The following is a 24703-nucleotide window of genomic DNA, read 5'->3' on the forward strand; positions in this document are numbered from 1 at the left end:
TCATCAATGAACACTAGTGACCCAATACTGTTGGCAGCCCTACATGCTCATGTCTCCGTCATGTTTAACAGATTATGTGGTATAATTTCATATCATGAGCTGTTTCCCATCATTCTGGCTCAAATGAATCTTGATTTCATCGGTCCAAAGATTCTTTTTCAGAGCCTTGCAGGATCTTTTAGATGTAGATGCAAAGTCTATATTCTGGTCGTTCTGTTCTTGCGTGTAACCACTGGCTTGCACTTTGTTGTAAACCCTCTATATTTCCATTCATGAAGGATTCTCTTGATTGTAGACTTTTACAATAATGTCAACATACATTTCAGTTGTACAAGCAAGAACACCTCACCTGGCCATGAGAATGCTTGTCAGTCATTTGTCCCATTATTCGTGAGAATTTGAAATAAAGCAGAAAGTCTGCACTTCAATCATATCTTAATTGTTTCATTAAAAATCTCCTGTGATGGTGTACGGAGACAAAACTACACAAACTACATTTTTGACATTTTGACTACAACTGCATTCACACAATAAGGCACATTACTGCATATTCTATCAAAAAAACCTGGTGGTGTATGGGTGTCTTCCTCAAGCTTGGGTTATCTAGAAGCACCGTAGCTTTCCCAGCACTGTATTTTCTGAACAGAGACCTCTGATGTTGAGTTTGGAATCTGGTGGAGCCAGTCTTCCAGGTAAAGGGGGTTACAGCTCTTAATCAATTTATTACCCACTGGGACCACTTTGGACTTCTATTATCACTGGGATGTCTCAGTTATGCAGTGTATATTACATATAGTCAATTCACATAACCATAAAACACACAACTTTTCTTTATTTGATGTATTTGTAATACTTTGAGATCATTTCTGTATTTTTTTCTCCCTCAATGTGCACAATGTGGAAGCCCAGTTTCTGGTAAAGGGATTGGATGTTTGTTGAATATAACTGGATTGTTATAGAAGAAAAATGCTTACTTTATAATAATAATAATTATAACTATTATTGTATGTACAACAGTGGGGTCTGTTCAACCTAAAGGAATAAAGATGTAACACCAGTTTTGTTAACCTAAAAAAGCCATTCTGACAAAGAACTGTGATCACAGACACCCTAAAGCTTGTGTTTTTATTAGCCTTGTAGATACACCAGTAATACTTTGCAAATGATTTGCCAAAGTACTTACATTGAATATGACAAGAGACATTGCGTCCCTCTAATTCGGGAGTGTACAGTTGTTTAATAAGGCTTGTTATAGTAGCAAACACTGTGCACTTCATTGTTCAGGCAAAACATACTATGATAAACAATCCCCATTTCTCAACACAAAAACATTCCTATGGCGACGACGTTCAGACAGACAAAAGTTTGCATATTATACTTTTACTCCACTCCACACATTATAATACAGACAATCATGTGTCCCTCGAATCAAAGCTGCCCCACGATCAAGGTTTAGCATTGTGCTTTTTTATCATTAACAAAGCACCGGCAGTAGTGGCCACACTGCCAGTCAGTGAATCACAATGACATTGCACGGTTACACAACACTGATTGCACTAAAGTTAGAGGCATTAAATGAAGTACTCTTATATAAACATCTGAGTCTCTCTGTAAGGGAGAACAAGGAACATGTACATATTCATAACTCTTCTTTGGTTCACAAATACACTAAAAGACATGACTGTTATTCAAAACATTGCGATATAATACAGCAGCGTTTCCCAAAAAGGAAGGAAGGCAGGTTACAAATAGCAGACAACCTATTCACAATTATAATCTCTCAATATAAATAAAGTCATGTAGCTACCACATAACATATGGTTGATTTACATATAGGATTTTCTCACTGTAAAACTAGGACACATTTGGCACAAAGGCAATGTAACAGTACTTTACACAATCTACACAAAAAATTCTAAAAACACAGCAACCAAGTACAGAACCTGTTACAGTGACTGTGTTATATATATATTCCCACTTGTGTATATCAAAGGGAAATATTAGCTAAAATGTCATGGTGCAACTGTCTTAATATTTACCTTTTATCGAATGATAATTATCACATATAGTACATATATACTATATAGCGCCCCGAACTGTCATCTGTGAAAAAAATATTTAAATTTTAGATCCTGACCAGTCTTTCATTTTTCATAGCAGCTATATACAGAATCATCAAGTGTTCAGACATTCTTGCTATTGCATATTTCATTGAAAAAGTAACCCATGTTAAACTCAGCTTCATCTCCTCTTCATGTATGTTTTTATCAAGAATACCACTGTTCTTAAACCTTTTCACTCAGAGAACCTGTTGTGCAAATATGTTAAGTATATGTCACGGTTGCAAAAGACAAGAGACAGAAACACACAGGGCATGGCGTTATTATTTGTTGTGCATTAGCAGAAAAGACCCATAAGCAACATCTCTATATGTCTTGAGGAGATAGACGGGATACGAAGCCAAGCCTGAGTCTCTCCAGAGTTGGAAAAGACAAAATGTTAAGAAAAAAAATACAGGTATGACTCTTACAAGTCATGCCCCAGTCGCTCAATCTCCTCGACCAGGAAATCGATGTCTGACCTGGTGGCGGCAGGGTTGGAGATGACCATGCGAAAGAAGTTGACCTTATCTCCTTGTGGCTGGTAACCCACCATCGTAGTGCCAGACTCCATCATCATTGCTTTGATCTTCGGAGCCACCTGTTGCAAAAAAAAAAAAAAAAAAAAGTTCAGAATGATCAAAACACTAACCTGCCACACCACCTATATAATCAGCCAATCAAATTGCAGCTACTCAGTGCATTAGGCATGTAGACATTGTCACGACGACATGCTGAATTTTCAAACCGAGCATCAGAATGACAAACAAAGGCGATTTAAGTGACTTTAAATGTTGCATGTTTCTTGGTGCCACATGGGCTAATCTGAGTATTTCAGAAACAAATAATGTTCCCACATAACGATCTCCAGAATTCACCGGGAATGGTCAAAAACACCAAAAATATCCAGTGAGTGAAAATATCTTCTTGAGGCCAAACATCAGAGGAGAATGACCAGACTGCTTCAAGATGGTAGGAAAGCAACAGTGACCACTAAAATAAATAACCACTCATTACAACCAAGGTATGCAGAAGAGCATTTCTGAATACACAGCATGTTGAACCACAAAGCACATGGGCTACAGCAGCAGAAGACCACACTAGGAGGAATTTGTGCTGCAGCATTCAGACGGTAGAGTCAGAATCTTGTGTAAATAAAATTAAAGCATAGATCCATTCTGTCTCGTATGGCTGGTTCAGGCTGTTGTTGCTAAAGAACAGTCAAAGTCATCAAATCATCTCAAGCTGGCTTCTTGAACATGACAACGAGTTCACTCCACAGTCACCAGATCTCAATCACATCAATGATGTTCAGCTGAAAAGTCGACCGTGTGTTCTCATCAATATGGACCAAGATCACTGAGGAATGTTTCCAGCACCCTGTTGAATCTACACTACAATTAATTAATCCAGTTCTGAAAGTAAAAGACTGACCAACTTGGTACTGGCAAGGTGTACCTAACAAAGTGGTCAATGAGAGAATACATTCAAAGCAAATGTATATGTATACATATTCATATTTGACTTTATGAATCCATAAAACCTGGCAGAAAAGTGGTGCGTAAATCAATCTAAGAGCAGGGGAGCTGCAGATTGAGGAGTAATTACCTTGTGCAACCTCTGACGTCTCTCTTCACCATCAGGTAAACTGCGCAGGCTCGGTGGAATGTACCAGAAGCAGACATTAGTGTGCTGCGGCTGATAAGAGAAAATGGGAACAACATTTGTAATGAGTGCTGATAAAAAGCTGCCTTCTGTATTTTCAGCGTTTCTTGTCAACATGTCAGCAAAGCAAAGCGACCCAATCAATCCCAAAACCAAATTAAGGCATCAAGTGCTGAATTATTGCGGTTATTCATCACAAATGAAAAATATCTTTTGTGGAGCAGAAAACTCGGATAAAATAAAGCACAGACATTTTTCATCTGTTCGAGTTAGCGCTGCAGGGAATCTCTGGATGTTCATTTTTAAAATGTTTGCTGTGGAAACAGTCATCTCACCTCTCCTTTGAACACCATCTTGAATCCCTCTCTGTTTTTGATTTTATTGTAGAGGTAGGCTGACAGATCCAGGCACTTATCAATATGCTGCTCAAATCCTACTGTTCCCTGTAAGGGGAAAAAAAGAAGCTGTTACCATCTGCTTCTGCATATGGCAGCAAAGCTGACAGAAGCCCTGCAGATTAAAGCACACCTTTGCCTTCCACATCAGCCAGAACTTGAAGATATCGACATGCCGCCCACACTGAATGGCTTTGTCACCGGTGTCGTATGTAACGTCGTACTGTTTGTCTGGCTGGAAGAGGTATCCAGCACACATAGAGTTGCAGCCTTGTAACAGTCCCTGCAACGGAAGCGATCGTGATGAGACATGAACAAGATGGTTTTGGTGAAAGTGCACAGATTCGTTTGTGTGTGCAGAGGTGGTATGGTGCGGAGCAGGAAAGTGAAACAAACACATACTCACCCGCTCTCTGACTAGAATGGCAGAGCACTGCAGTGGCACTCCCATCATCTTGTGAGGGTTCCAGGTGACTGAGTTGGCCCTGCAGAGATATTGAAACAGTAAACACAGCTCTGTGAGGGTGTGGAAATGTGTGTGTGTGTGCTTATGGAGTCTGGTAGTGAAAGGTAAAACGACACCGACCCTCTCAAGATTTGAATGTAATAATTTTGCATGTTTGCATTTTGAAATATGGAGTCTGCAATCTGTAGCTGGAGCTGAGAACAGATTGCACTCTTGGCTTAAGACTAAAATACAGATTTTCCAGTTTCCTCTCTGGCCAAAGAAACACACTCTACTAAAGACACTGATTTCAATCAAATGGTGTCTCTTAGTATCTTTGAAATTACTGATGTGTCTCTCTGGGTTTGCCTATTTATGTTCAATGCAACTATTGTCAAACTTTCCCAAAAAGCAAATAAAAAATACTTCTTGAATGCCAGACAGTGCCTCTTTTGACAAGTTTTGAAACATTTTTCAAAATCTTTGCCTGTTTTTTTTAGGACTTGCACTCTTCTTACATCTTATTGAGACAGGAATGTTTAAAATTCTCAATGACAGAACATATAATACTCAAAAAAAGAAAGAAAAAGACATATGGGCTGTCTTAAGGCTCTGCACCTCATTATTTTCTCTCTCTGTAAATTTGATCACATTTATCACAATATATGCTACTCATCTGTATGTGCCTGTATATTCTGGCCTGCTGGTCTTCTCTGAAAAGCTCAAAGTTACATAATTTCCAGCACCTAAATTTTTTAAGTGGCTGAAAGAATAAATGAGGTCACCAAGAATGCCTCTTTTCACTAACACGACATAGCTGAGATCGTCATGAAACAGCTATCCAGAACTTTTGGGTTTTTTTTTTTTGCTTGTTGTGCTTCACAAGGCATTCAGATTCTTGTTTTGGCCCTCTTATCGCCTGACTCTTGTCTTTCTCTTTGTGTGTTTTGAGTAAAGTGTGCTTCCTTTGTTAAATTAGAGTGTTGAGATTTTTTTCTCATTATATGCAGCTTGAAAACGCCTGGTAGGCAAGCTCTTGATTTGTGCTCATTAGACAAAATGACTGTCTTAAATAATATAGAAAAGATGCTGCTTTTTACAGGCTGAGTAGTGAAGCAGATGTGCAAGAAATTCGTCTAAACCCGTGTTTGCAAGTTCAGGCGATGTGTTCATTTACCTCTCCACTCCATTCAGCTTGTGTCTGTGTTTCCTGGACATCAGCAAACCTCCTCCCCACGCACCCTGCACGGGTCACAACATGGTAATAACACTGAACATATTGATATTGATCATAATGCCACAGCAGACTGCTGATTTGTACAGCTTTGTGTTCATTTTTTCCTTGGAGATCAATATTCTCTTACATCCACATGAAGCCACATATTGTACTTTTCACAGATGTCGGCAATTTCATTGATGGGATCAAAGGCTCCGTAGACGGTGGTACCAGCGGTGGCAGTCACAAACAGTGGAACATACCCCTACGATGCAAAGGCACAGCACACACAACAACAAAAAAAGACAATTCTTGGTTGAATTCAGGTTGTTATGTTCTTTTCTTTCTGCCTGATTGTTGACATCAAAGAGATCGGCTAAAACACGTTGCTCAAATGACGCTCTCTTTCCATCTGCACCTATTGTTGGGGCAAAATTGCTTCCCCATTTCTTCTAGTCTACGCATCACTTTGCCTTTGAAGGAAAGAGATACTTAAAAGCAGAGGGAGCGTCGTATGTGAACAGACAGAAGCATTAACTTTATTGAAATAGCCTCACTGCTCCAGCATACCGAGTGTTTTCTTTGCTACAAGCAAATTCTGCAGCTCATGTAAGTGTTTCTTATTTTAAGCAGTAGCTGAACAGAGGGAATAAAAATGTTAGCAGGGCGATATCTGAGTCATTGCTGCAGACATTTACCTTTCGCTTGGCCTCTATTACTTTGGCTTCTAAGTCATCAGGAATGACTCTCCCTCTGGAAAAGAAGAGGATATGCAGTAGTATCTCATCTAGATGTTAAATATTTTTCCTAAACTATGTGCAGGTAGGTTAAATAACAAAACAAACCTTTCATCTGTGTTCAAAAGGATCAGGTTCTCTGTTCCGAAGCCCAGAGCTGCGCTTGCTTTCTTGATGGAGTAGTGGCTCTGCAGGGACAGGAGTTCATCACTCATCACTATGATGCTGATATTTATTTGCCCACCTAATGTAAATATGCTCCGGTGGTGAGATGTTAATATTCAGTGACACCGTTAGTGTTTGACTAACATGCTCTGAGGTGAAGAGGACCAGTCTGGGTGCAGCTGCCATGCCTTTGGTCTTCACTTCTGGGAAGAACTTGTATCTGGCAATCATCACACTGTACATGTTGGAAATTGCTCCACCTGCAGAATCAAAACATGGCTTAAAAATTTGCTACATATGTGATAATATGGATATTTCAAAGGCAAAACTTCTTCTACTACTTTCTTTATTTGTCCCTGACAGTTACTAATAACTTTGTAGATTCACATACTTAAAAATAATTATGATACATTGATAATGGTAAAGCAGCCAGCTGTATATGAAGCAGTTAATACTAACCTCACCTTTTATTTTTTTACACATTTGTAATTTTATAATCCCAATGTCTGTTTCTTTTGTCTTTAAAATGGGACACTTTGCATCATGAGTATAGTTTGATGATTGCATTTTTACTGTTTTCATGCACATGTGCTTCCATTGGAGGTTGATCATTGGTTGAGATTTTACCTGGAGAAAATATCCCATCACCCTCTCCATCTGGCCAGCCAACAATCTCTCTCATTTTTTTCAGAGTCAGCTGCTCCATTAGCACAAAAACGGGGGCGATCTCGTAGGTGAACCTGAACCAAACCAAAAGCAGAGAACTTGAAGAGCTACATGTAAATGAAACCCGGCTGTTTGATTTCCACTTAAAAATGTAGCACAGTCTTTAACTCTAATTAATGTTTTAGAGATGGACAGTATTAGATTAAAAAACAAAACATCAGCTCAGTTGTGAGGTGAGGGGCAGCATGAAGTGCATTTGGATACTTTAATTGTATACAGCATGAGCAGTAAGTTAATTTTTGGTGACACTGAAAGGGCCAGTCTTGGTCAGAACAAAGAGTATTTTTTAAAGGAAAGTAGTCATCTGTTATACTCATGGGGTGAAAAAACGGTTGTTGGAGATGCCAGCACTTGGCTGCTGCTTAAAAACAATATGAAATTCATCTTATTTTTGTATGCCATAAAGCTCTTCTTCTTCTTTTAGCCTTTAGGGGTCACCACAGCAGATCATCTTAAGCGGAAATTTTGCAGCTCTGGAAGGATAAGACCAATATGTGCCCATCAGGGGTTATAAGGAGTGGACGAATTCACCCAGAGGTCAGACCACACAATGCTCAGACAAACTTAAAACCCCCCACAGAGAGCTACATCTCAGACTCTACAGGCTATGGGTAGCATGTTAAATGTTAAACTTCATGATAGTACAATTAGGAAAAGACTGAACAAGTATGGTTTGGAAGGGTTGCCAAGAAAAAGCCTCTCCTGGTGACCAAAGAACATGGCAATGTGTCCTAGGTTTGCAAAGTTCGATTTGAACAAATCACAAGACTTCAACACAAACGCCTCATACCAACTGTCAAGCATGGATGTGGAGGGGTAAGGATTTAGGTTTGTCAAACATAGTCCAACACAAACTCCTCCAAAGTATTCTAAAGACAAATGTGAGGCTATCGCTCCAGCACCTAAGGTTTGGCCTAAATTGACAAGTTACAACAGAATGGGTAAAAAAGAAAAGAATCAAGATGCTGCAAAGGACCGGTCAAAGTCCAGACCTCATGTTGAAATTGAAGTTATTAAAATTTTGTAACTGAAAGAAGGTGTACTTTCTCTTCACCCTGACTGTATAAGATTTGTCATATAACGAAACAAGATGAAAACCAACAACCTCAAAGAAGCACACAGCCAATTTGGAATTGCAGCACAAAAAGACTCATCCAAATTCTCCAAACCAGTATTCTTCTGCTTGCACAAATATCTGTCCATTCATGTAAAGACAGTAACTAAATCATTAGGAACATTGCAGTATGTCACACTGTAACTCACAGCATCTTCAACATGTATAGACCCATGGCAACATGAAGGGGGAAAAACATAAACAAGTCAGATTCGTTCATGCAGACGAGGCTCACTCATTCTGATTATGTAAGACCAGGATGTGATTGTCAGTCTATTAGTGTCAGTCAATATCTGCCAGGGGTAATTAGGGTTGATAGAGTAATTAATAAAGGTAAATTGGTGTGTAAGCAACCTCCACCCGTGGGTTCAACTCCTCCACAGGGGTGTTGTTAGCAACACAAAAGGTGAGGGTACTTTTTGAAAGCCACATGATGGACTGATGTCTCAACCAATGAGAGGGAAGAAGACTTTGAAAAGCATTAGTCTACTATAAACCTTCACATCTATTACCCTCTAAAAGCTCCACTAATCTCTAGATAATCTGTTGTGAAGGATGAGCTCCGCTCAGAAATGATGACAGATCAGTTATAAACTTTAAAAAAAAAAGAAAATTGCCGTCATTTATTGTGCTGAAGGAGAATAACTAAGCTGACCAATGAGGCAAAGGGATTTTTCAGTTTGGCAACCCATAATTTGTTCTTAACAATGGACTGATCTATAAGACCTTAATGAACAATTAAGTTATGTCAACAGCCATTTTTTACAACCCTCTGTCGGCTTTTTTATGTAGCTTAATCACAAGCAAAGTCCAATTTTCATCTGGAGTGCAAGCAGTGTGATTCACAGATGACTTGTCCATGCTGCCAACCTTCCTCGTCTGTTTAGTATATAAGTGGTTTTAGCTGATAGATGCATGTATTGCCATTTAACAGTGAGATTGTAATGTAATGTAAAAGCACTTTTTCTTTTTGTTTTTAAAGATCATTTAATTTCTAATAGGAGACAGGAAACAAGGTCCATGGCTAAAATCAAACCAGGCATCCGACACTTCTGCACGTCTCATCTTCGGCACTTCTCGGGATCATGACAGATTTCTACATAAGCTGACCTTTGACGTTCAGGTGGATGATGTCTACCTGAAGTTCAAAAATCACCAGCACATGTAGTTTTATCACAAGCTTTGTCGTTTTCATGTCGATAGCACTTTTATGAGAATGTTTTATTATATTCTCAGCTCGTTCGGGTCACTAAACCTAAAAAAAAAACCAATAAGAGACTTTAAGGTATCATTACACTGTTACCCCGAATGACCACCCGGCTGATCCTAGCCTCCCTCTATCAAAGGAGTTTAACTTGTTTATGTCTCTGTATTCCAACATGCAGGAAAAATAGACTGGAAAAAGTAATTTCATACTGTTGCTTTTTTGAATATTTAATACCCGTTTGATGTTTTGTTTTTGTTGTTTTTTTTACAATAAATTTCCCCTTAGGAATAATAAAGGTGTCCTTTTTCTCCTATATAAATAAATGATATTTGACTGCAGATCAAACAGGTGCACTGACATGTATCCATTAACGTTGAGTGTATTGAAGATGTCAGTAAATATAAATATCTGGAATGGGACTGAGAAATTTGTGATGTTTGCTTTATAAAAATTTGTTTTCTTGCATAACTTCATTTGTGGACAGAAATCTAACCGTGCTCTATATGAACATATTCACTAAGCTTGGTAACATTTTCAGTATGACACTGATTTGTGAGTCCTGTTTGTTGGGGTGCTCAGTGATACAGCTCGCCCTGTTACATTGGTACAATGTACAATACTGATTTGATCAGACATCCCTCAGACCTTCCAGCTCTGATAAACAGACCTGCAATGTTTAAGTATTTCCACCTGTTATTTTATTCATCGGCTAGATTTTGCAGAAATTACCAACAAAACTAATCGCTCATCTTTTTTATTTTACGCTGATGCATGCAAATGCAGCACTATTGCTATGTATGGTATGTTTTGTTCCTTCCCCTTTGAACGCATTAGGTGGCAAAACACCACTCATTCTTCTCAGTCTATAAAGTATGACGTAATGCAGTCCAACATGTCCACAGACTACAGCCCTGACTGCGACCACCTGCACAGTCTTCTCTGACAAAGAGTCATTTAGAACTCACGTTCAGGATTGATTGCACTATAGCAAAACTGAGCAGAGCCCCAATAATGGCTGCTGTACCGATCCTGTGAAGGGAAAAGACTCATTTTTCTCTCCCGGCATTGTTATGTCACAGGAACCAGCAGCACATGGAACAAAGACAACATGTAAACTGTGAATGCAAATCAATATGCAATTTAGTTTGCCTGCAGGGCTGAATTATGTGACCACAGCCTAAGCGCAGGACAACATCGACAATACTGCCAGTGAGTAGCCATCTGAATGTCTTCTTTTGTGCTCTTTATTTTCTTGCTTGACTGACAATCTATTAGAGCATGCTGGGCATTCCTCTGCCAAACACAGTAATTACTGTATGTCCCTTGAAGTATTCCTCTTACTGGGAGCCTCTCTCTTCATGGGCCATTAAAAACAGTGAGTACAAAAAAAGAGCTTTAAAATAGGCTGAATCTAATGAACCTAATAACTTCAAAAACATCACATTTTTATTGCGCTGATCCCGGCTGTATTGGAGTACTCACATATTAGTGTTGGCTGTAGATGTAAGCCACTCTCCTGCCAACCCCACAATATCTAATCCGGTGGAGAGCTGGTTAAAGAACCTGGGGTGACCTGCGATTGATGAAGATGCAATAAAGATACTCAGAAAACACTTTATTATCTAAGAATTTGTGTGAGTTAATGAAAGTTATTGATTAGCACTACAGCCTGCAGGCCTCATACCTGTTCTCACTCCATATTTTAGCGTGTCTCTGCAATCCACTAGGATCTGCTCCAGAGACTCAGGCTGGTCAGAGAGCTCCAGGTTGAAGCCCTCGATGCCCTCCAGCAGCTGGTGGGGATGGTGGAAGTCCAGGACCTTGGTAGACCTGTCAAAGGTCTTCCGGATGTAGCTGGTGAGGATTTCCACGACCTCCAGCAAGAACTGCATGGTTGGCTCCTCTCCATTTTTGGCAGGTAGCAGCTCTAAAAAATGACAAAGGTCATCTGCATTCATTTGTGTTTTGTTTTTTTTTTTAAATTATTCTTTCTGATTTTTACATGTTTTACAATTTTATTTTTATTTTTTGGAAACCTCAGGATCTCCCTACAACTTATTACTTTTATGTTTTCATTTTCTTAAACCATCAAATTCAATAAAGACATTTTTGAGAAAATTATTCTTGCACAAGAATCCAAGAATTTCCCACAGGTTTATGGGTGAATTTAGGCCTAATATATAATGATGATGTTAAAATATAACGAACATACGGGTTTTCTTTGTATTTTAAGCCTACCTCTGGCGTACAGATTGGAGAAGTCGGACTCTGTTCGCCTGAAACGCGCCTCTCCGCCGCTGTTATCGCAGGACAGCAGGTTCTTGGCTGTGCGCTCCTTGAAGGAACTCACAATCCTGCTCCTCTCCTCCAGATTGTTGTTCTTCTGCAGGAATCCTAAATATGAAGAAGGGGAGTCCGGAGGATGAAAACACTTCCCAAACATGATGAGAGCTGCAGCTTTCCCCACTATAACATGCACAATAACGAGTACTTCTGTTTTCGTGTTTCTCCAGTTTATCTCGTCTCTCCCGCTTTCTCTCTCGCTCTGTCCTTTCTCTGCCTTTATTTTGAATGAGAAGAGGCTCCCATTCTGTCCTATTCACGGACGGGTGGGGTTTGATACCTCTCTGGGAGGTTGAAGCCAGTGACATCAGCACCAAACTCCAGCCAGGCAAAAACAAATGGCTGTCGTTTAGTGGATGTAAATTCTTATTAAGACACGTTGTGCACTTTACTGTGCAGCGGAGAACACAAGTAGTCATACATTCATACGAATATATGAATACAAATAAAATAATACAGCTAAAAAACCTCTGACATTTACAGTCTTACTTTAATTCTAAATAAGAAATCGTTGTTTTTGTGTTTCTTTCTCTATTTTGGCGCGTAGTTGTGGATTCTATTTAATGACCATAACAAAAACCAGTAAAACGTGTCGGTGAAAGATACCAAAAAATAATTGTAGCGCGCACTGGTGCGTGTCATTCACCAGTATGGTAACTGTCCTTGGTTAGTTAGTGTCAGGCTCAAATGATCTCTGAAGGTGGAAATCGGAAAATCCATCCCGCATAATTCCCTCTTTAATTTCATCAGCTCTGACTCGGGCATCAATTGATGGGTTTTTGGCAGCTGAAGCATTTTTTCCCATTTTGTGTAAAATGGCGAGATGATATTGGGGGGTGGGGGTAATTTAATAAACTGCATAATGCTGGTTAGTCTTGCGGGTTTTTTTTTTTCGCGAGGAAGGGAATTAAAAATCTAATTAGAGCAGCAATCAGCGCTGTTTCCAAACGAGCCGCGAGTAAAACGATGCAGGCCGTGAAGCCTACAGTCATGTTTGTAGAATATTAGCTTCGATCATTGAGAGATGCAGATTTATTCAGAAAAAAATATAATATTGGAAAAAAAGGGCGAACTTACCACATATTTTCATCCCCAATTTTCTAGTACAGCCATGCGCAACTCCACACCAAGCATCATAACCTGACATTTAAAGGAGGGAAAACTATTAGAGACGGCCTCACAGAAAGAAATGCACTCTTTCATTTTGAATGCATTTATTTATTTTTTAGCTTGAACAGTTACACATTAAAATAAATGATGAGAAGAAAATGAGAATGATGAAGAATGCTAAAGCAAAAGAAATAGTTTCTTTGGAGTATTTTAACATTTAGCCGCACTCTGGGGGGCAGTGCTGTATTTTCAGCGCCTGTCACCGTTCATGACCTGGGCAAGGACTTAAAATTAATTAGCTCTTTGATCCCATGCCAGCCTGATTGAGTGAAAAGATGCTGGTTAAAAATGCAAGCGTGGGTAGACATGAGCCTGCCGGCCAGTGACAGATAGAGAATTACTGTGTTATCAAGTGCTTCCAGCCAGAGAGGGGATGGGGCACCTTGGATGGGAAGCAAAGGCGAAATCCTCGAGAAAAAAAAAGAAAAACACAGCAATTTAGGGGAGGAGGGAGTGCAGGGGTGGGGTGGTAGGAGTGGGGAGATAGGAGGAGGAGGTGGTGATCGGTCCCATTCCCACATCCCAATTTAACCCTTGCTTTGGCTCATTAGATAAATCATCGCTGGGCTCAGCTCACTGGACGCACTTTAACAGACCCCCCCCCCCAAGCCAGTAGAAATGAGACAGAGAAAAGAAAAATAGAAAAATGAAAAATAAATAAATAAATAAAAACAGGCTGAACAAGCATTTTCATATAGGATTAAAAGCACACAATACATTTGCAGACGTGCAGATATATAGAAAAGCCAGGCAATGCATGGGCCTAATGTGAAGCAACCAGCGCAGTGCATTAGAGACACATATACTGCACGCGCAAAGCCATTCCTACAGGTTATCCAAGATCACACAGGACTGGAAGAAACACAGCAAAACCTTAAATTCACCAGCATCTGTGCTTATTTCACGTCTACACCTGTTACATGATTTTAGACCCCAGACTCGTGCTTGTATAACCGCTGCCAGTGAAATGACTGCACAGTGCCCTTTATCGAAGGCTACAGCGCTCAAGTGTGCCATTAGGAGCAATTTATTAGGGCAGGCTTTTAACAGCAACTTCAGACGCAATTTCTATTATTCCATGAAGGCACTTTAATTTAGAAATGAGTAAAAACATAAAATTAATAATAATAATAATAATAATAATAATAATAAATCCGGTGGTGCTCCTCCGGGCTTGTCTTCCAGGCTAATCGCCTGCAGTGTGATGTTAGTAGAGGACATCATTTTCTGACAGCAGCACTGGTCTGCCACGCAGATGCCGGGAGGGGTGGAGGGTGGGGGTGAGGGGACCGTATGGTGAATGAAATGCAGCGGTGATTTGTGGCGAAGGAAGCTCTCTCTCTCTCTCTCTCGCAAATGGCAGCGGAATTTTTCTCTTTCTTTCTCCACCCCCCCCCCCCCTCCCCCTCCTCCACCACCACCACCCGCACTCTCTCTTTCTCTCCCTCCCTCGATGAAAATGATTAATGGCATTGCCCACAAAGTAAATAGCACACGTGAAATAGCATTTTATCTGTAATGGACCTACTTGAGCCCGGTGGCCGTAAATTTGTCGAGTTGGGATCCGGATCGCCGCCAGAAGAGGAGGGTGCAGACGCCGCCATCACTCCCGAGACCCTGTGCCAAAGTCCTCACCTCAAAAAGCCTGGTCACTTTTTTTTTCTCCTTTATTCCCCTCCCAAAGCTGTCTCTGGGCTATCCAATGACAGGGGAACAGAAACAATACCGCGTGTATGACTTAAAAAACAAAAATGTGCCTCTTCCTCTTTAACACTGAAAGAGATGCTCAACTTGGAGACTCTGGACGACAAGGGCACAGTCTCTCTAACAAGTTGATTTGGGGCTTCAAATTCTCAGCCCAAGCTACAAAAATAAATGTATAACTAAAACATTACCACTTTACGTTTACGCACAACTAACAGTTAACTATTTAATTAAACCCTTTCTGACAGAATCACATCATTTCAGTAACATCGCTCACTGCTCAGGAGATCTGAATGATGGTTATTTTTTTACCACAACAGAGCTTATTAATAACCCTAATTATTCTGGCTAAGCTATTAAAAATGTAAAACATTTAACCATATTGTTTCTGGATGTTAGGCCGAAAGTAAAAAAAAATGCAAATAATATAATAATAATAATATTAATACTATTATTTATTTATTTATACTTTCTCCAATTAATATCATGGCCTTATTGGTAATCAGTCATTAGCTTGAGCCACACTAATATCAATGACAAATATTAGTTCAAGGTGATCATTCCTCTCACCGGCCCAGGTTAAAGTCAACCCACGGAAATAGACGACGTGCATCTTCATTCCCTCCCCCCATGCGGTTATTAAATATTCAAATATTATTTTTATATTCGAAACCTTTTCAAAAATAACAAATACAAATACGTGCAATTTGCGTGCAAACTGGGCCAACGTGTAATTTAAACCTAGAAGTGTCAAAGGAACTTCTCCCGCTTTATAAAAACACCTGTTAGAGCATCGATGGCAATAAAGGAGACTTTTGTTTCGTGCTGGCTTCCTACAGTAAACCCTGAAAATGAAGAATGAAGCTACTTACCGCGCCTATGTGTGTCCAGGTGAACAGGTACAGTCCAAAAAACAAAAAGAAAATTTTTTTGTGACTAAACTGAATCCTGGACGAGAGCCTGCCGCGCTCTTCCACTCAAACAAGACGAAGAAGAAACAATAGACCCGAGTCCCGGCTCTCCGTTAGATCCGACACAAGGTGACCTTGCTTGTGTTGATGAGACTTTGATTTGCTGACATTTAAAGCGAGCTTTGTCTTTCTTTTGTCACTGCGCACGGATGACTCACGGTGCTACCTCCAGTGGTGCAGCATATCTGTGAGGCAGCAGAGCAGTCTGCAGGTGTGACACTGAATGGCGCCGCTTTCGGCCCCCTAAAGAGCCACTTTTTTGGGGTCTGTGGGGGGGTTGCTTGTCTCCGGATCTATACAGCTCTGGTCTGAATCCTAGTCACGAACATGGAGTTGAAGTTTGATTCCGTGAGCATGAGGAGGGATCAGGATCTTTAAAGGGGGGAGGAGGGGGGAGCGCTGCTTTTTTTTTTTTTTTTTGCTCTTGTGGAAAAAAACAAGAGGGCATCACACAAAGCGACACAATCACGAGCCTGAAACACTCATTTTGTTGCTCTTGTTTATTTATTTATTTGTTAGAACCCCACGAACACCACGAGGGATTCTTCTATTTCAGCACATCGAACGGGGAATCAATAAGAAGCCACGCCGAGCAGTCCCAACGCCACGTGTGATTAAATGCAGAACATAGAGCTGTCACAAACATCTTATTTCCACACTTTCTGTGCAGACAGATCGGTGCTGAGCGGTGAAGATGTAACCTACGACACCAGCGGCGCGCTGACACGGGCGAAAAATCCACAAGGTGGCAGTGAGAAACCAAGAATGGGTACTCCAGGAGCCCAGCACAAGTGGTCTATTTCCAGAAATACTCCATGAATCTAATTATAAACTGGCCCATTAATCTGGAACACGTCACCGTCATACGTGAAGGCACGGGACATGAGTGGACACGCACGAGGCGGCCAATCAGGAGCAAAGATCACCCACTCCTGGATTCTGGGAGATTTGTTATCCTTGTTCTTCTGATGATGGATCATCTTGAAACCGATTAAAGGTCACATCACACGCTGTGTCACGATCTATAAAAACTGTTTTTGAGACTGTGGTGTTTTCAGCACTGGACAGCTCCATTACAGTCTGTGGAAAAGGCTTTAAGAAGCCTACAGCTGCCCAGCTCTGACTTCCCTGAAGACAGTCAGGGCCGGAATAACCTACAACTACAGGCAGGGGAAGTTGAATTGCTTGAACTTTAACAATATCCACATGTCCATGTCTAAAGCATCATTGACCACTTTAACTCTACATCATGCTAATGCTAAAAGGTTCATGGATGTAGTGGAGGAGGACATGCAGAGGGCTGGTGTGGCAGAAGGGGGTAATAGGGACTGGGTGAGATGGAAGCAGATGATCTGTGGCAAGACTTAAAGAAAGAAGAAGATTTACAGGGTACAATTTAAAGTCCTCATACTATGAAAAAATATGACATTTAAGAATTTCAAATTATTACTAAGCTTTCTGCCAAACTAATAATTGGATTTATTGGATAAACTTGGATTGTGGCTGTGTGGTTGTGGTTAAAGGCAATTATCTAATAAACATCAAGAATATAAGTAAGTAGGTACATTTTATTTATGTAGGATATTTAAAACCAAAGTGCTTTATGGTTAAATAAATGGTTCAGTGCAGTAACAACTTATCTGCCAACCACAGTTCAGATCAGCTGTTTCCAAGACCTTGAAACACAAAAAGGCATGTATTTAGCTTGGGTTCAAAGACAGTCACAGTTGACGCATTTCTGAGGATCATTCCAGATTCTTGGTACAGCGACAGCAAAGGCACAACCCCCTTTTTTAAAAGAAGCTTTGACTGAAGAATGGGACAGAGTGACTGGGAAGCAGGCCTTAATGATCTTGAGGGAGTGCATGGATGAAGTGTATCTACCACATATGCAGGTGTGGAAACATTTAAGGCTATGAACACAAACAGTCTCCCTTTATACTGGATTGTGTAACGCAGAGCCAATACAAGGCTGCCAACACTGAAGTAATGTAATCTCTCTCTCTTTTTCTTTTGGATTTTGGAGTATTGTAGACAAGCAAGAGCTGACTGATTAACTCCACAGTGTGGTGCATTACAGCAGTTCAGTCTGGATGTAACAAAATCACATACAACCATTTCCAGATCTCATTGTTTTAAGAAAGATTTTAGTCTGGAGATGGTTCTGAGCTCAAAGAACCAGCTTTTGATCGCAGTATTAATTCATCTGTCGGATTTCAAATTAGTGTGCAAGAGCATCCCAAAGTGGGAAAATCTGTTTTTAATCTGTGCTTCAATAAAAGAACTTAAAGAGCCCAAGTTATCCTTCAGTCCATCAATTAATACTGGAAGGCCAAAAAATATGACCTCAGTTTTGGACCTGTATAACTCCAATAAACTGTGGGACATGCAATAATTTGTATATCCAAGATTCACTCATTGAGATGCTGCTGTGTACTTAATTATACTAACAGATTGTAAGTGGTCCCATTTTGTTCTGAGGGAAAATGCAGCATTTTTTTGTGTCCTACTCAGCACTAATTAGTTTCTGAGGATGCACTTTGCTAACCAAGCTTGCTAATATTAACTCATAACTTGGCACTTCAGCCTCTCATCCAGATATGTTTCATAACTCAGAAATGCTAAAACAAAGGCTTTAGAAGCCTTGGCTGCTGCTACTTTTAATCTTCTATATACAAATTATAGCTAATGTGCAAATAATTTAAGGTTCCTGGTTCTGAATCTACCGATTGGCTGGGGTCCTTTCTGTGTAGAGTTTGTATTTTCTCCTCGTGCCTGCATTGATACCCTCTGGGCACTCTGGCTTCCTCTCAAAGACCAAAGACATGCACGTGAGTCTTTGTCTGTATCTCTGGGTTAGGGCTAAAACAATTCAATTTCAGTTTAAATTTATTTATATAGCTCCAAATGAAAAGAACAGGTGCCTCAAGAGACTGACTGAAAACTTGTCCTGTGATATCCCCCAGCACCTCTGTCACCCTAAATTGGATAAGCAGAAGAAAATTGATATTTTGCAAATATCAAAAGCAAACAAGCTTTAGCAAATGTACAATTATTTAAAAAAATGTACAGCATTCAGTAATTTGCTATCATTTCACTTCACTTCCAGCTTTATGCATTTCTTCTCAGTCACATCTTTATACACCTATCTGCTTCCAGGAGGTCTTTACTAAGAAGCAGCTGCTGAAGTGTTAAACAGGGAGAGTGTAACCTGAAAAGGAGGAATTATAAAACAACAACAACAACAACAACAAATGATTAAAAACCAGAAGGAATAAGAGTTAAAGTTGATCTCCACCAGAAGCTGTTTAAACTGTCCACAAGAGGGGGCAGAATTCAAGCGTCTACTATATATAGCTAAGTGAGAAGGAGGAATGAAGGAGCTTTCAAGGAGGAAAACTGTTTATCCATTTCTGTTTTTGTGGCAGTAAGAAGGAGACCGTGCGGGGTCCAGTTGCTTCCCCCTGAGCTTGGAGCTGGAAGTGAATCTCCTTTGATCCTGACTTTAGTCTTTCCATCTCTGAGTCAAGGCTGCACAGATCTCAAGTGCCACTTTATAATCAATGACTTTACCAAGTCGTACATTATAAAGTTCTCACATAACAATATGCAGAAAAGAGACGAAATTACATTTAAACAGCACAGATTAATCATTTGCCGTTACGGTCACATCTTTTGCTAACAGTTAAACCCAGAAAAACAGCTCTTCTTTTGCCTGCAGCGAACAGACCCCTGCTGAGAGACGAAGCAAGGTGACGTTCAGCTCTTAACCTGGAGCTCAGCGCTGTGGATTAAGGGTAAAATGGGCTAACACTGCACTGTGTGAAAATCATCGTTTGATCTTATTAAAGCAGGTGAAACTATGACACCATCAACAGCAATCATAAAACTTTCAGGGCCGTAGCCAGGATGTTTAGAAGACCTCAAGCTATCAGTCCAAATCCCAGAGTTTCTCCTCTTCTCCAAAACCAAAACGAAAGTGTTTAAAACCGCTTTTATTTCTTTCACAAATAGAATTATTCAATTAAGCATTTAATTGCTAGTTGTTTACAATGCAGCATGTAAAATAAAATACTAAGTAGTTATCTTGGAATCAATGAGGAACAGCTTAATCAAAAATTAACTTATAGAAGGCCTTTGTGCAGCCCTCTATATTTAAGCCATCTTTGACCTGATTGGCTGTCCTGTGAAAACAGAAGGTTTGGACAGACTGTGGGTGGGGCTTACTGCTAAAGATAATCAGCTCTCATCAGGGAAACTGAAGCCCAAGCTTGTGGCTCACAGGTATTGGTTATATCTGCACTAACCTCATTATCTGAAACTTGTGATCTTTATAATAATAACAATAATAATCTCTGACAAAAAATAAGGAAAAAAACAACAGATCCACTTTAAAGACATCTTCTGTTAATGATTAAATGATAGATATCTGTAAATTTACATACTACTGTATGCTGCTTGCTCAGTCATTCATGATTACCTTTACACCACATGACAACATGATAACTAAGCATGCGCCATAAGTGCACCCAGTAGAGTTTTTTTCATTTAGGATGATGCTCAGATTCAGCCTGCATCTGAAAAAGGAAGTCAGTGCAAAAATGCCCTAATTCACTATACCAGCCAGCAGGGGGCATATTCTCTGTTTTCACAAATAAATATACCATCGGAGAGGGGCACACTTGCTAACTTGCTTTAAAACATCAATAAACACGTTTCTGATTAGTTCATGGTCTGAGTCGATGGTTTCAAGTCTTATTTAACAGGACATGAGGTTTATTTTGTACATTTTAATCTAATTTAAGTTAAAAAAGCATAAATATTTCAGGTGTTTGTATCAACTCTGAAACTCTGAAAATGGAAACATCAAGAAAGGCTGGTTTGAGTATTTCAGAAACTGCTGATGTACTTGGATTTTCCCAAGCAACCATCCCTAGAGTTTACAGGGAATAACCTGAAAAAGTGAAAATATCCAATGAGCAGTTGCAGTTCTCTGGGCCAAAAAAACATGTTGGCTACTGCAGAGGCCCAGATTTGCATTTGGCCAAAGCCATTTCCCACATATCATTTCCCGCTTTCCTGTCTGCTCTACTATCCTGCCAATGAACGTTAAAGGCAAAAGATAAAAAAACAAAAAAAGATAAATGCCTTGTTGCTGTCAGGGAGAATGCCCAGACCGCTTCAAGCTGACATCAATACAACAGAAGAGCATCTCCGAGAGCATCTCCACACGTCAAACCTTGGAGCAGACGGGTTACGGCAGCAGAAGACCACACTGTTTCCCACTCCTGTCATCATCTAAAACTGCTTTCTTGCTCATAACAATGACTTCATTGTACTCAAAGGCCTCGACGGTTAAAAAATAAATAAATCTCAAACCAAAACGTATTTGGGATGTGGTGGCAAAGGAGATTCACATCATGAATGTGCACGTGATAAATCTATTGCAAATCTGCAACGCTATCATGTCAACATGGACCAAAATCTAAATGTTTGCAGCACATTGTTGAATCAATGCCACAAAGAATTAAGGCAGTTCTGAAGGCTAAAGGGGGTACTACCCTTTTTTAAGCAAGGTGTACATATAAAGTGTCTAATGAGTGTACACATTTAATGTACAGACATAAGAGTGGCATCTTTAGTCACTATACAGAAAACAATACAAACAAACTGTTTAAGCTGTTAGGAATAAAAACGGCTTTTTACTTCTTTAGTTGAAGTTCACAGAAAAATAATTCCTCAGTGTGGGTCAAATTTAAACAGGGTCAAGGACAGAATATAAACACTGTTAGATCCTGACTCCTTAGGGAATAAAACATGTCCAAGGGGAGCTGCTGGTTCCAGTCACTGCACTGCATTGTGTTACTGGGGCATACACTGAGCAGCTGAGTAAATGCTTATCAGCATTTAAACATATTTATGTAATCAATAAAGGAGAAAAGGGAATTAGTTATAAAGAAAATGACATGTTTTAATTACATTTTAATCACTGTGTACTGATGTATAAAACATGGGGCCCAGCGTGAGACTCAGTCTGTCTGACCTCTTACACATAAATCTCCATTCACGAGTCCCCCTTTTTAATCACAACTAGCATGAAATTTTCTCTTTATCAAAACACTTTTATATGTCTCGATGCAAGAAGTCAAAGTTAGAATCCAATTTAACAATTTTTCATGGTTTAAATACCCAATAGCCTTTTTTCCCCCTTAAGAGCCAATTAAAACGTACAAAAGTACAATCCTTTAATTTTCTCATAAAAATGTAAATGGCTCAAAATGACTGGTAGCAATCAGAGGAATTATTTCACACTGGAAAATAATGACATCTGCGATGTAGGAGAAGTACAACATAGGGATTATATTTCTTTCGTGTTTCTGATTCTCTTTCTCACTGTTTTGCTTTACAAATGGGATGAGGTCATCCTGATTAAACTACAATATGAGGTTTACTACCGTCGCCTGATCGAGTCCGTTTTTTAACCACTGAATACGGTTTAAACGAGACATGAAAATCACAATCTCCTTCTCGCAGTTAGGGACACTCGGCTGTGAATGCATAGAAGAGCTGAAATCGAGTTTCTCGTGTGATGCATTTCCTCAGCGATTAAAGTGTCAGAAAGCATCTTTCATTCCTATGAAGACAGTTTTAGGATAAGGGCGGAAATTACAAATCAATTTGCTGACTATTTGTTTTCAATGATTTGTTTGCTCACTTTTATCCAAGCCTCGCAAATTCACAGTATGTGAAACTATTGCTTTTCACAAAAAGGGAAGCGCCAAGTATTCAGAAATTAGCCAAGCAAGGAAACCACAAGGTAAGGCCCCTCGTTTCAGCTGGCAGGCTAGCATTCAGATTTAAAATAAGGAGGTTTAATATTTTCCATCTAATAATGACAAACAGCAGCTAAGCTCAGTCACAAATGTGTTATTCATGCGGATAATGATAAACAGGACAGAAAGCCTTTTACTGGCTCCAGTCTTTGCAAGACATCACCAATAAAGAGGAAAACACAAACCTCTGCAGTCTTCTGTCTCCAGCACCGAAGCACCAAAAACTGCAGTTCTTCCAATGGAGGCCGCTAAACTGGATCTCTTGACAGTGTTTGGGGGGTGCTGGTTTCTTATTGGAGCATCTTGATGAAATTATCTGACAAACAAATGATCTGGCCCGCTGTGTGGTACAGCCCATATATGCTCCTGTTTTTGTTAGTGAAACTTTTCTTGCTTAGGACTTGATGGATGGATGTAGCTTGCTAGCACTGACTAGCTTGGCAACCTTCCGAGCTAAAAATTAAGCTAACACAAAAGTGGTAGTTCCTCCACTGGCTCAAACATGGAGTCAATCCCTTTAGACGCCCATGTAAAACATTAAAACTTTACCTCATTAAAAAAAAGAGTCATGTTTAGATCCTGGTACAAAACATTTTTACCTTCTATGGATATTTTCCCCCCATTATATGAACTCTGAGTGTGCTGGATGTATTTATAACTCATCCACATGAATATTTGACTGAAGGGTGTGGCTGTTTTGATTGACAGACATCCCAATATTGGTATCTGGAGCCAGCTGGTGTCTGCTAGGCTTCATCCACTACTTTGAGTGATTAAATTGGACCTCTTCGCTCTGTGTGTGTGATGCGGGAGCCCAGCTAATTTATGGCTTGCTTCTGTTTTAGTGAGAGAAATTCCAGCATTTACTTGTGCTTTAGTAGTACAGTTTGTGATTACTGTTTGCTACCCAAGCTAACGAGTGTTAGCTGATAACTTAGTGCTCCACCCACTGATTATAATGTAGCTAAGTTAATGGCATATTTGGTGAATAATTTTGACTCAGAATAAAGACTTGAGGCCAAACTTAATGAAAAAACTAATCTATATTCAGGTAAGCAGCAGAAACCAAATGTCCATAAATCCAAACAAGGGAAACCAGACAGCAGGAGAACAGTATGAGCGATACAATGTGATGAAGAGCTGAGGAAAACTAAGGGCTTAAATAGATACACACTAGGTTATTGGGGAGAGGGGACACAGCTGTGTAAAACAAAACACAGGTGCACAGAATCTAGCTAAGAAGTCAAGGGGAAACAAAACTAAAGAAAACACTAAATTAGCAGTTAACAAATTAAAACAGGAAGTGATTAAACACAGGACGCATAAATGCAAACACAGAAGGAGAGGAAAAATGACTTCGTGGAATAAATAGTTACTAAAAGTACTAAGAAAACACAACCTGGAAATATCATGAAAAAGCCAAAAGAAAAAAAAAGACAATAAGGCCTGAATATGAAAATATAAATAACAGAAAATATCAAAATAAACAAAACTTAAATACTAAACTTGGGTGGTCACAGACCCCGAAAGATGACAGTTAACTTCTGTCTTAAAGAAGCCAACATGGCAGCAGACAGATAGTTAGATCTAAAGCTTTAAACTGTGGAGTCTAAAACCGAGAGATGACATCACGGTGGCTCCAGCTTTTTTAGGCCACTGTCTAAAAGCACACTACTCTCTGTTCTTAAAAAAACACAAACAAAAACAAACAATAGCCATCAATCTTCAAAATGTTGACAATGTTTTTATTTGACTGTGAAAACTGTTTTAAATCATAGCTATAAAATAATTTATGCTTAATGGGTCATCCACATAGGAAGTGATTCCCGCATCATGCATCACTCTGTAGCTGTAGACTGGATGCAAGGACAATTCAGCCAATCCGGTTGCCTAGGAAACCCAGCGTTATTGAC

At 39.7% G+C, this 24703-nt stretch overlaps 1 protein-coding gene across 2 annotated transcripts; it reads right to left on the reverse strand.

The window, feature by feature from the left end:
* Window positions 1-1111: 1111 nt before the first annotated feature.
* Window positions 1112-23484, reverse strand: LOC146556821 (glutamate decarboxylase 1-like). Of its 2 annotated transcripts, none has more exons than XM_085249209.1 (17): window positions 22976-23484; window positions 14811-14977; window positions 13190-13252; window positions 12008-12163; window positions 11454-11696; window positions 11252-11342; window positions 7350-7462; window positions 6867-6982; window positions 6666-6745; window positions 6519-6573; window positions 5969-6085; window positions 5782-5846; window positions 4566-4644; window positions 4293-4442; window positions 4100-4207; window positions 3708-3797; window positions 1112-2700 (listed from the first exon to the last, which is right to left on the reverse strand). In XM_085249209.1, exons 2-17 carry the CDS (start codon window positions 14884-14886, stop codon window positions 2527-2529), a joined length of 1776 nt encoding a protein of 591 aa, XP_085105335.1. In that variant the 5' UTR covers window positions 14887-14977; window positions 22976-23484; the 3' UTR covers window positions 1112-2526. The 2 variants fall into 2 exon arrangements, with proteins under 2 accessions (XP_085105335.1, XP_085105334.1); XM_085249208.1 differs by lacking the exon at window positions 22976-23484 and adding an exon at window positions 15859-16941.
* Between the last annotated feature and the right edge of the window lie 1219 nt (window positions 23485-24703).

This window comes from Mchenga conophoros, linkage group LG16 (genome assembly GCF_057382185.1).
Source record: "Mchenga conophoros isolate Kocher_MC1m ecotype Shallow Benthic linkage group LG16, M_conophoros_male_GT1.1, whole genome shotgun sequence".
NCBI lineage: Eukaryota > Metazoa > Chordata > Actinopteri > Cichliformes > Cichlidae > Mchenga > Mchenga conophoros.

Excerpts from the sequence above, each read along its gene's own strand:
- LOC146556821 (XM_085249209.1), bottom strand. The coding sequence starts at position 14,886 with ATGGCGGCGTCTGCACCCTCCTCTTCTGGCGGCGATCCGGATCCCAAC. Across the intron at positions 12,164-13,189 it reads ATTGGGGATGAAAATATGTG|GATTCCTGCAGAAGAACAAC; the intron begins GTAAGTTCGCCC and ends CTTCATATTTAG. Across the intron at positions 4,443-4,565 it reads CCATTCTAGTCAGAGAGCGG|GGACTGTTACAAGGCTGCAA; the intron begins GTGAGTATGTGT and ends CTTCCGTTGCAG.